This window comes from Caloenas nicobarica, chromosome 19 (genome assembly GCF_036013445.1).
Source record: "Caloenas nicobarica isolate bCalNic1 chromosome 19, bCalNic1.hap1, whole genome shotgun sequence".
NCBI classification, from domain to species: domain Eukaryota; kingdom Metazoa; phylum Chordata; class Aves; order Columbiformes; family Columbidae; genus Caloenas; species Caloenas nicobarica.
In genome coordinates this window covers 2,964,109-2,976,542 of record NC_088263.1, presented here as the reverse complement: position 1 = coordinate 2,976,542, position 12,434 = coordinate 2,964,109, and the positions used below count along the sequence as shown (strand labels likewise).

Sequence of the window (12,434 nt, the reverse complement as noted above, 5' to 3'; positions counted from 1 at the left end):
GACATAATAAGTCGCATTTCTAGAGATGCCAGTGCCCATTCACCTCTGTCATGACAAAGAGGAAAACACGTGAAGCTGTTTTCTCCTTGTCCTCCTCGCTGCATTTTAGCTCCTCTTAGGCTGCATCCCCTCGTACCACATCCTGCTGTCACCTTTTAGCCCAGCTCTAATTTAACTTTTTAACTATTGCCATCTGCAGTCACACTGATTTGGGACATACGAATCAGAAGGTCTATCACCATCAATTACTCAAAGCAGGTGGACTGGAAATGGCTTCTGTTAAACGTAGTAACGTCACGTCAGGTGAAAAATCCACCTAAATAGATCAAGGGAACTCCAGCATCATGGGGGTGAGAATTTCACTCGCTGTCCTGAAAAGGGGGAGAGCACTCGACTTGCTCCATTATTTGCTTGATTAACTTAAATCTCAGGCTCCAACCTTTTATTATGCTGGCCAAAATCCCGAACAGCCAAAACTTGCAAAAAGATCATTTTAACTTGCAAAAATGGCCAGAATTTTTAAAAATCACAACACACGATCGGGTACACTAAATCTCAGTAGCTCTAGATAAAATTAGCTGCTGAGAATGACTTGTTATGAATTTGCTACAAAACCTGCAGTATTCCATAAATAAGAGTAGTGCAAATGTAAACTAAGAGATGTTTCTGGGGCAGGTGCCCACCTCTTTAGCTGGACTTTTACAAAACTTAATGTTTCCAACTCCTTTATTCTACTGTACAACTGTACTGACACAGTTTCACTTATAAATCTTGGATGTCCATCACGATTAGCAGATATCAATTAGCAAATCCTACAAAGCTAATAAAACCCATGTTTTTGAATAGCTGCAAAAGTACCTGATTATTTCAAATTCCCTTTTTGTTCAAGTGTGACAACCTATGCTTTATCTGGTTGGGGTGGTTGGGGTTTTTTGGAGGGAGGTGCCGTTCCTCCTTTTGTTACTTCGAGTCAAGAGCAAGTAAGAGAGCAATGGAAAGAGGGAAGATTTGAGGAGGTAATGGTGTAAACTGGTGTAAAAATTAAAAAAAACCGAAAAAGGTGGAAAACAGCAGCAGGAGCATCCAGATGCGTCACCAATTTCCACACCACCATTTTGAAATCCTGCAGAAATTGCTCTGGATGGATTTATAAATTGCACAGTACCTGTTCGCTAATGCCAGCACACATTAACACAATGCATGAAAAGAACTGAAAAGCTGTGGCAGCCCAGCCCTAGTGAAAATTCAACTTCACAGGCTCAAGACTGAAAATTTCAGACGTTCCCAGAGCAGACACAGCACAGGCAGCAACACGACACTTCATATTTGTGTCAACACACTGGTTCAGGCACCAGGATTTAGTATCCAGCAATAATCAGGTTAGCTCAGTTTAACAGTTCTCTAAATACACTTACAGAACTATCACCAGATCAGCAGCAGATAAGGACAGTGATGGGGCTTAGAAAGTATATAAGAAATGTTTTTCTCTTACCACAAGAAATAAAAAAAAAAAAAATCTCACAAGATTTTTGTTTTAAGTAAGATTAGAAACAAAGAAAAGAAGGATGTTCTTGTGCAGCCCATCGCTGCACTGTGGAGCCCAAGGGTAGGCAAACCTGTACATGAAGCTGGGGAAAGGGCTGTTAAAAGTACCTGAGGGTGCAAATTCTGGCTCAGGAATTCTTTAAATTTTCAACTGCCAGAAACCCAGATTGCCCCAAGGGAAGGGCAATTCTGCATCTGCAATTTTCTTCCATTCCCCCATCCACTAGAGCCAATGCACACACGGGATGCTAGGACAGGCAAGACCTTTGTGTCAGCTGGTACTGGGGTTTTTTGGGGTAGTTTGTGTTGGGTTTACCTGTTTGGTTTTTTTGCAACTGTGGTAAGCACTAACGCCTGCTGTGAGGCTGGTGATTTAGATTTCATATGGTACTCAAAGCCTCATATGAGCAGAAAGGGAGCCGCACTTACTTTGTTACTTTGAAAATCCTCAGCAGTCGAAGAGCCCTCAACACGCTGATGCCAAACGAGGTACCTGGTTTCACCGCAGCCCAAATAACTTCAAATATACTTCCCACAATGACCTGCAAGAAGAATCCATTTTACACAAGGCAAAACTTCTGCTTAGTTCTTTGCGGTGCTGCTAGAGAGGCTGAGGAGAGAACAAGAATCAGAGTTTGGGCTGTGGTGGTTTCAGCAAACTCATGAATTAGTGAACAGCACTAAAAATTCTTGTTCCAACTTTCTGCAGCCTGGTCTAAAAAAGTAATACCTGGAAGCAGGACAGACGCACAGAGAACCACATATAGGAACCCGTTGCTTTCTTCTCTAGCAAGTAAACTACCTTAAAATAACCTTTTTTGAAGGACACTTTAATTTTTTTTCTACATTGGCTAAACTACAAATGCCAAGACTGCAATTTCCCACCCCACACAGCTGGAGCAGGGGGACGCTGCCTTGTCCTCCCTTCCCATCAGAAGCACCAAAAGGCTTCAGCCCCAGCACTGCAGAACAGCAAAGCATCAGCTCTGGGCAAGACTTACCCGAAACTTCTGGCAACTGAGAGTCTTTAGGAGACCAATTAAGATAATAGCTATTAAGAGATCCTGCAAAGCCTCTAGCATGCACATCCAATCGTCTGCCAGGCCCCCAGATTATGTTATTGAAAAATATGTCCCTAATCAAGGTGGTCTTGTAAGTTTTGTTTTGTCTGTCTGTTTATTTAAGGCTGGCAGAGAATTAACTTCAAGCGATCAAGAAATCTCTTCAACCTTTATTACAAAAAGGGCAAAATAGCAATGGGTTAGGCACAACTGGAAAGGGCAATTATATCAACACAGGTTGCTGCACGGTTAATAAGAGAAGGCAGGCATTTTGCTGCCAATTACTGTTATTGCTTGCATTAACCGAGCATTTCAGAGCTCCCGTGGTCTCTGGTCCCCGGTTGCGTGATGCACACCATGAACACATTATCAGAGGACCCCGTGAGCAGTTTGTGCTGTGAAGGGGAGGGTTAATGGGCAGTCAGGGCCAGCAGAGCTGTGTCTGAGCACCTGAGCAGTGCTGGGAGGCTCACCAGCTCGGAAATCCCTTTATAAACAGAATCCTGGATGTCTTTTGAAAACCACAGCTCTGCTTGCAGCTGCACTGCAAGAAATGCTATATCCTGAGCTTCGAGAAAATGTAGCGGGAAAGGGAGATCTACAACAGTTGCTGATCCAGTTTCTACCATCACAAAAAGAAGGAACTAAAATTTCTCTCCTCCAATCTATCACTCTTGGGAATCCCTCATGAATCAGCAAAAACCTTTGCTCAGATCCTCCACATGTTACACTGATAATTAATTTTCCTGGCATCTCACCATGGCCCCCTGGGAGTTGTTTCACATGAGACCCCACCGGACTGTTTCTCCCAAGGCTGATGTTGCTCTGATTTGTTGTTTCACTTTTTTGCATTTGAACGGTTTCATCTTGATGGTTTGTCAAACTAAACTGACTATAGATCTGTGTGATATTCCAGTGGGGGCAAAGTAGCTGAATTAATTCTGGGGGCTGGAAGGTGGGTGAGGAGGAAGAAACACAGCTAGAAGCAGGATCCCAGTGGATTCTCTAAAGGAGGAAGAATTAGAAACAGACCAACAGCTTTATCTCCTGGGAAACACTCGGCAAAGCTCATTGCCGGTGCTGCACGCACCATAGCATGGCATAAAACAGAGAGACCCGGTACGTTTATCTCTTACTTAATGGAAGCTCCTAAATCACCTGTCCATGACTCTGTGCCAGAAGAGCACAAGCTCTTCTCGCTGTGGACAGAGAATCCTGGATACAAGAATACAGGAAAACTGGCAGCCAAGAGCCTGTTTAATCCGTTGGTGACATGCATTGATGTAGTGTCTGTCACTAGAAATGCAAACAAGGCAACGACACCCTTAGAAGTCTAACTAGGCAATATTGCTTGGCTACCAAACGTCTTAGACTCAGCTTACAGAAGCTGGGGTCTTCAGGCATGCAGCGGTGTCAGCCTCCTTGTATTCTATGGGCACACTCTTCATTCCAGCTGTTGCAGGACATCTTGCAGTTCAACTTTCCATGAGTTGGCTGCCTTCAGCTGCAGGGAACCTCTGTCAGATTAAGCACCAACTCTGAATGTGCAGACGTCCAGATGTCTTACATTATCAGTGGTATTTGTGCTCTGGTTTCCTCTCATGACAGAGTCTGTGCATTATTCTATCCAGCCAGGAGAGCAACACGATGCAATTCCATGCTCTGAGACACCAAGTGCTCAATGGACACCCCAGAGAGGAGATCGCCACATTGGGTGCAACACCTTGTCTGTTGGACACAGGGGATTCCTGGGTTGACTGGTTGAATCTCAAAGTCTATTTAGCCCCAAGCTTTCCTTTAGACATGACCAAAAAGGGGACAAGTTGACTTTAGCTGCACTCTTGGATTTAGGAGCGGCCACTTACCAAAGGTAACAATACTTTTTCCTACCTTGTGGGATCAGTGCTGAAGAAGGGATTTTAGCTTTATGGGGAAGAAGAATTACCCCCAGTACTTTGGCAGATAAAGGCTAGAAATAACAGACTAAATCTTGGAGAGAAGGGCTGGATGATGGGTACAATGAACTGAATGTTTTCCCCTTGCTCCTGGCTGCATCATAAGCTTTGTATCTGCTCTGTTAAAGAAATCTTATAGAGTGATTCACGCTGTGGGATGCAGTGTGGGATGCCCACACTGAAGATAAGAGAAGCTGAGTTAACCTCTGTGAGGACAGATTACAACCTAGTAGCTTTTAATGAATTAAAATTAACATTTGCATGCAATGCTCTTGGTTAGATGGAGTCAAAACTGGCCCTGCTACTTGTACTTTGAAGCTTTAGTTTTAGTACAAGGAGGAGAGCCTGCAATAAAAGGATGTGAGTTATTGCCTTTCCATCACCTAATCGTGTGTTTAGATTTCTACTTCTGGGCACTCGTGTTTGAAAAGTGCTGCCTATGTATCTTGAGGTAAAGGCCATTAAATGGGCGATAGGGGAGATGAGCAAATAAGATGTGTGGGGTTTTTTGTCTTTCAGTCACCTCATTTAAAAGGCAGAGAGAATCTCCCAGTAATCAGAGCATTTACTGGTGCCGATGCTGCGAACACCCTGTAGCTCGCCGAGGAAACAAAACCCCTGGCTGCCACATTTCTCCAAGAAGGATGAGAACAAGGGGAAGCTTAATGTGTTTCGCTGCAGCTAATTTATCCAACAACTGCTTACAGCACCATTTCCCATGGATTCCCACACTCACCTTGCAACGCCCAACCCCATCCGATAACGGGAGATCCACACGCTCCATCCACGCAGCCAAAACCTACTCACCCCAAAGTCAAAGCAGTTGAATGAAGAGTGGAAGTAATTTCTTGGCCCCAGTCCGTACATCTTCAGTGACATCTCAGTTAGGAACAGACCCAGAAAAACAAACTCTGCAAAATCTGGAAAGAGGAAAAGAGATTAAATTAGTCCACAAGACCTTGGTAGGCTCATCTCTTCATGTGGGGAGCAATGGTACTTTTTCACAACACAGACTGCCTCCTGCCAGAAGAAAACCCCTTTGCAATGCCAAACAAGACCCCGAGGACAGTTTCACATCATTATTTCTACATGCACATGAGTTGTATTCAGCCTTTGAGAACCATGAACGCAATGTTTCATCTGTACTGTAGGATGCTTGCTATGAGCACTACATAATATTCTCATCATCTTTGTAAAGAAATTTCAAAAGAAAGCTCTGGAGCTGATTTTTCTAAAGGTCTAACTTAATTGCACAGATAATGTTTTGCAAATGTGTATTTGGGACTTTCATACCCACACGAAACAGGCACTTTCGGGAGCAGGGTGTAAGATTTTGTAACATCCTCTCATGATAAAAATACCTTCATACCCAATGGAACTGATGCCTCTGAGGGCTCATATTCAGAGGTGTTGTGTCTACTGTTAGCACATAGCCACATTTATTTTTATTATGTCTGTATAACCATATAATTATGGAAGAGCAAGTTCTGTTTCCTTCTGCTTCACATATCACAGGCAAATAGGCTGTGAAGCTTTTGATGGGAAAATTTATCACCTATGATGAAAAAAAGGGCAGAAAGAACATAGCTGGATAGTATAATTTCCAGATCAAGCTTTTAGGACTCAAAGCTACAGAAAACGCTGCCGTTGGCATTTTAAGTCATGCAAGTTTAGATCTGGAGGCCAAGGAGCAACAGAAACAATGGAACGCTAAAAACAAACACAAAAAGGGCAACACACCTCTACACTACCAAAACAAACCAAAGAGCATAAGGCAAACCTCTCCCTCTGGAGAAAAGATGAGGAAAATAATCAAAATTCGAAGTGCGAGATTAATCCCTTTGCTCAGCGCGCTCCAGAAGGCTCTCGGATGCTGCAGCAGCACAGATGCTACAGGAAAGTCGTCCGCTGGAATTTCAGTTTTACGATTCCAGGATAGATAAAGAGATGACGCCAAACTTGTCTCAAAGGTGCACACGGACAGACAAGGGGCAACAGACACAAATTGCAAGACGAAAAATTTCAGCTGGATAATCTCGAATCCTGGGTGCTTTGTACACCTCTTGCAACATGTGGTTTCAGCTAATGAGTGTGTGGAAAGAGAGAGGAGGGAGCACAGGCCCTTTCAAACCACTTGGTTTTCACTCCATTCACTGCCTTGCACATTTAGAATTGAGTGAACGTGGTTGGCCCAAGTCCATCTCGCATTGCTGCTTGTCTTTTGAAACTGCTTGAAAAATATGGCTTCAATTATCAAAAAATAAAAAAAGGAGTTTTAAATTTTAAATGAAAGGCAGTCCTGAAATATCATGGGCATAATGCTAACTGAAATCCAGGAAACATTAACTAGATGAGAAAAGTTTTATTAACACTTCAGTGAGGAGCTTGCAAGGACAATTCTGCCAACATTTGCAATAGGGGAGGAAATACCAGGAGGGTATTAATTACGCCATGTAACCTACTCTCCTTGAAAACAGGAGCAATATCATTAAAGACGACTTTCAAGGGCAAAGCGTTCGCATTTGAGGAATAAGATGATGAAGTATGAGGTCTGCAGACTTCTCAGCCTTTTTCCTACCAAGATGTAGGCTCCATCGCTGGCTCTTGGTGCTCAAGGAACAGCACATCTCCAACTCCCTTTGAGCTTGGAACTTGCTAGGACAAGCTTGTTCACACCTGTACCACGCTACGACTTTTCAGACATCAGATGCAAGAGCCCAGTGAGCAAACAGCTGTTTCCAGCACAAGGGAGCCCAGAGTAAGGAGTTACCCACAGAGACACTGACAATCCATCTGACTGTACAGGGGCAGAGGGTGTGAGAAAGGGACCAGGTGAACCAATGTCAGGCATAAAATGAGGTGACTGACAAGTGCAAGAATAGAAAAATAGAGAATTTTCTAAAAACACATGTTCGGTGGTATTGAATTTCCTTGCATATAGTTTACAAGATTGTGATCGTGAAGTAGTAAGAATGTTAAAAGCCTTAATTATTGACAGCTGGCCCTAAATCAGAAGCTTAAACTACCTTCCAGGCCAGATCATGAACTTCCATACTGTACCTGATGTACTTTGGTAATGGTAAGAAACAGAAGGCAAAATTCCCCCAATAAAGCAGATGCATCTTCTCCGGGCATGGAAGAATTTGTGCTGCCACTGCCAGCTGTTTCAGTCATTAGCCCGGAGGGAAACCTTGGACCAGAGTTTGTGCTGACCGGAATTGCTCCCTCAGCAAGCTCGATGGTGCTTATTGGAATGACTTCAGAGTAAACTCTCCCTACCACGAGGATTGATACCAAACCAATGCTTTGAAACTGGTGGCCTGGCTTAGTTAGCAGACAAAACCTAAAATTGTCAGGAGGGTCCTACAGAAAACATTGCACAACCTCCATCTGCTTCGTATCTCACTCTGGCAGGGGATTCTTATCCCCTTCTCCATCCACAAACTCACCTTTAAGAGTTACATTTCAGGCGCACTCCATATTCTTTCACAGAATAATAAAAATACTAGGTAGGAGGTTTTTTATTGTGATTTTCACCAAGAGATCTCAGTGTACTTTGCCAAGTTACCATCATTCCAAAAGAAGAAAAAGGAGGAAAGAAACAAGGATTAATGTTCAGTTGCCCATCCAGCAGAAGCATGAACAAAAAAACCCAGGTATCAACCAGTGCAACGTTCCATCATCGGACTGACACATCCTGCAAACACGCCTGCAAAACCGGAATGTGAGAGGAGAAAAAAAACTGGCCAATGCCCTCTGTAAGCAAAACAGAATCGAGAAATATTTTATTTGAAAACAACCACCAAAAACCAACAAAACCCAAACTAAACCCACCACAAACAAAGCCCAGAAAATGTTAGAAACTGAGAACATCCAAGAAACAACTTCCTTCAGCAGCTCTTGAAGGAACCACTCAATTTGTTCTTTCACAGCTGGTGACTTCCACCAAGAGCAGAGTTCCAAACAGGCAGCAATATCTATTATATCATATATTTCAGCAGATACCAGGTACTACAAACCAGCACTATGAGAGCAAGGGATGGAAGGAAGGAAAATGTGAACATAGTGAACTCCTTGAGCAGAAGGAATTGACTTAAAATGAATCAGCTTCTCCACTGAAGGGATCAGAAACATCATTTCTTCTAACACGGCCCTGCCCATATAATTGAAAATGCAATTTCATTGCTTGGACCTCCTGGTATTCAGACCCCACATGTAATTTAATCTGCCTTAAGCAGAAGCATTTTGTAATGTGATTTAAAGAAAAAAAGTTTGATACAAGTACTCTGATTCAATTTCAAATTTGTGCTATTGGCAAAGGCTGTGCTAGCATCTTTTTGCCCTATAAGTTTGAATTAGATAGTTAGCAGCCCTTTTTTGTCAATCACCCATGGATTAATTCCATTTCTGCCCCGTCTCCCAGTCCAATGTCATTAGGAGCAGGTGTCAAGCATCCTGCTTTGGTTTCCTCTGCTCATGCTCCTCATACATTAAACCAACCAGGAGTAGAACCTCGGTGAAGTAAAACTTCGCCCTCTTTGACAAAGCAGATGTAAAAACGCTCAACAGACATAAATAAATATGCTCGGTTCAAAAAGCCTTTTACTCGCAATTGCAAATGCTGCATATTATATCCAGAGGAATATCCATCAGTGCTGCTAGACCTCAGGGATGCTTTTCTATGCTAGATTAGTGAGCTGCCTTCCAACAGAAGTCTCTTTTTTTCTGAGAATACCTGCAACGGTGGAAATTACCCCAAACTGATGACAATCATGTGTGGCTGCATGAAGTATATACTTTTATAGGGAATTGCAACTTATTTAATCGAAGGTCCATGCTCTGGTGAGCAGAACATGCCATGTGTACATGTGCTGTATGAGAAAACTCCTGTGGCAATGTGGCATTGAGTTCCTTCCCATGCAGAGATGGAAAATCTCCGCTCTAATTTGGGGATAATTACAGGGGCATAAAGGGTGTCCCTGTTCTTCACTGCACCCAAGAATTCAAAGAATTTCTCATCAGCTCTTTCAATAAGACCAAAGAAATCCCAAGCCCCTTCCTAAAGCTCCTACGGTTCCTTTTTCAAAGCAATTGCAGAAACATGGAATATCAAACAGAGAAAGCTAATCAGAACAATTCAACAGCAGAAAAGTTAAAAGAAAAGACCAGGGGAAAAATAAATCAATGCAGACCCGTAGGCTTTTACCAACCATTCTTTAAGTAAAATTAATTTGTAATGTAATTAAACTTCTCCCCAGAGGGACAGGTATAATTGAATTAGAGGTGCCTGGGTAGAGTTTCAGGGTTTAGCAGATCCTCCCAGACTTTTCCACACTCCTCTCCCACTGCTACACTTCACAAAACTCCCCAGCAGTTCATTTCTAAGCACCTTCTATGAAACAACATAATTAGAATTGGCTATTTCTCTCTTGTTCTACATCAGACTAGCCAAGTCCTGCTTCTCTTAGTGAAGTTCACTCCTCACGGATTAACTTTAAAGCCATTTTTAAACTCTGTCACTCTTACACTTAAAGGATTTTGCCGAGTATTTCCAGGAGCTGTTTTAAATCCCCTGGCTTTGTGATATCTTGTCCTACCTGTATCTAATGGATTTGTGCACAAATCTTGGGCAGAATGGGACTTTCCAGGAGCTCGTGCACAAATGTATTTGCTGAAGGGTTCATCAGGCTGGTTGTGGTTTAGTGCACGCAGGAGAGGGGCCAAGTCCAGCCTTACCTTGATTGCAGTAATAAAACAATCAGTTAGTCCACGCACCTTAAGGTGTAAAATATCCCCTGCATTAAATATTAAACTTTAGAGTAATAGGAAGGATTAGGCTATGATAACTATACCATCCCCAAGAAAACAGGCAGAAACCTTCAGGTTACAACCAACACAAAGATGGGCATGAATATGATACTACAGCTCATCATTCTGAAAAGCTGAGAGAGTTGGGAAGTACAGGACTCCTGTAGTTTAAGAGTTTGCACTTATAAGCCTTTTCACGGGACAAGCTCTCTGTTGTAAAATTATGCTAAAATAGGTTTCTTCCCAGAATTTCTATTACACTACACCATAAGACAGACCAGAGACAATGAACCCAGGGCACCTCTGCTTCTTGTCTTGGAGAAAACTATCTTTAAAGAAAAAAAAAAAAAAGGGAGAAAATTATCTACAGTATCTTCAATTTCCATGATGACCATTCATTTGCATCTCTGGCTTTTATTCTCTATGTCACAGTGGCTAATCTTGTACCACTCTGTTTAAAGACCCAATGCTCACACCTCGACAAGAACATCCACAAAACCTGTGATTCCTCAGACATTCTGGCTTTACCTGTGCTCCACCTCTGCGCTGCCCTCACTGTTGTTTCTAACAGTGTTTATCTGTAGCTACTGGTATGTTTTTTGGTGAGTCCAAGAGATTGATTTGTGAAATACCTGCCCAGATATTTCCTTATTGACCAAAGACACTCAGGTCTTGCAGTAAATGACAGTACAATGATCCAAAGGTACATCAAGGGCAGATGAGACACAGGAAAGCACCAATGGCTGGGAGGATGCTGAGGGTTTATTATAACTTCCAAGAACACAGGGCTCCTTGGTGTTTTTCTGACTTTTCCATTAAAAATAACTCAACGGGACCACTTTTCTGAAACTAAGTCACAATACTGGGTGTTATAGACATACCCAGAGCTCCCAAAAGAAGGATCCACCCCAGTCCCTGATCCCAGGAACAACACAAGTTCAACCTTCCCTATTTTTTGTCTTCAGCTGAGGTAGGTTGGGAAACTAACTGATGGTCTCTGTCCCGGAAAAGTTTCCCACATGGCAACACATCTTTAATTCTGATCAACAGAAAATCCCTTCCACCCCTTCTATTAAACAGAAGTTGCTGGCTGACAGATTTCTTCATGTTCTCTTAGAAAAGTTACTGCATAAGGTGTTCCTAAAGCTCAGTTTGGAAATCTAAAGCCTTCTTTTTTGAGCTGAAAGACTCAAGTGTTGGTTCTTTTCTAGACGTGTAGTCCTAATTCAAAAGGAAATCCTAAGCCTCAAACTTCTAATTACTCTGCCAATCCAGCTTATTATTTCATCTGTTAAATTTAGGAAATGAATAAGCAAGACTGACTTCTCTGTGTAGTCTGCCTCTCTTTTCAGTCTAAATCTTGGCGGGGGGGAAAGAGTTGAAAGAAATTTCTGTCCTTATGCATCTCTCATTATAGCTCCATTTACCTGGTAGGATTGAATGTTTCAACCACCATTAACAGGGAGGGTTTTGAAGCCAGAGCAGCTGGTATTCTTGACCTTTTAGGTCTATAAAAGAAGCTTCAAATTTTGATTCCTTGTAATAAGGTAAGACTTGAGGATCTAGGCCTAGAAATATTTAAGTGTCTAATTTATAAAGAAATCAATGAAAATTAGGTAGATAAGTATCTTTAATGATCTAAGCCACAGTTATTAAGTCAGACTGTTTGAAATATTTGGGGTTTTTTTCCTAGTCTTCGGTGGCTTCAGAAGTTTTACTTAAATCCTGAACGAGCCACATCTGAATATCAAGTACTGAAAAAAGATTTCTTCCTGACCATTTTATAGATCCAGAAGTGACAAATGCAACGGCTCTGTCTTCCAGAAACAAACTCTTCATCCCTTCCCCTCAGAAGGAAAAACTTGCAGTGTTCAACTTGCAGTGTCACCGTATTCCTACAGGTTTTTGAGCTCTAGAAGTTATAGCCTACAATCTTCGCTAAAATAAATGAAAACAGCTCTCCCCTTCACATTGCATATTTTTTTAAAACAGGCTTTGTGAGCAAGTCTGTAGTCTCAGTGTAACACTGTGATGTGTAAAGGCTTTGACTGCAGAAAGCCGCCTC

At 42.3% G+C, this 12,434-nt stretch overlaps 1 protein-coding gene across 1 annotated transcript in view; it reads right to left on the bottom strand.

Moving 5' to 3' along the window:
* Positions 1-12,434, bottom strand: part of CACNA1B (calcium voltage-gated channel subunit alpha1 B) — a 284,101-nt gene that overhangs the window by 110,881 nt on the left and 160,786 nt on the right. Inside the window, exons 13-14 of the mRNA XM_065648624.1 lie at positions 5,369-5,481; positions 1,975-2,087 (exon numbers count right to left, since the gene is read on the bottom strand). Coding sequence (XP_065504696.1) covers positions 1,975-2,087; positions 5,369-5,481 — 226 coding nt within the window. The remainder of the gene's footprint in view (positions 1-1,974; positions 2,088-5,368; positions 5,482-12,434) is intronic.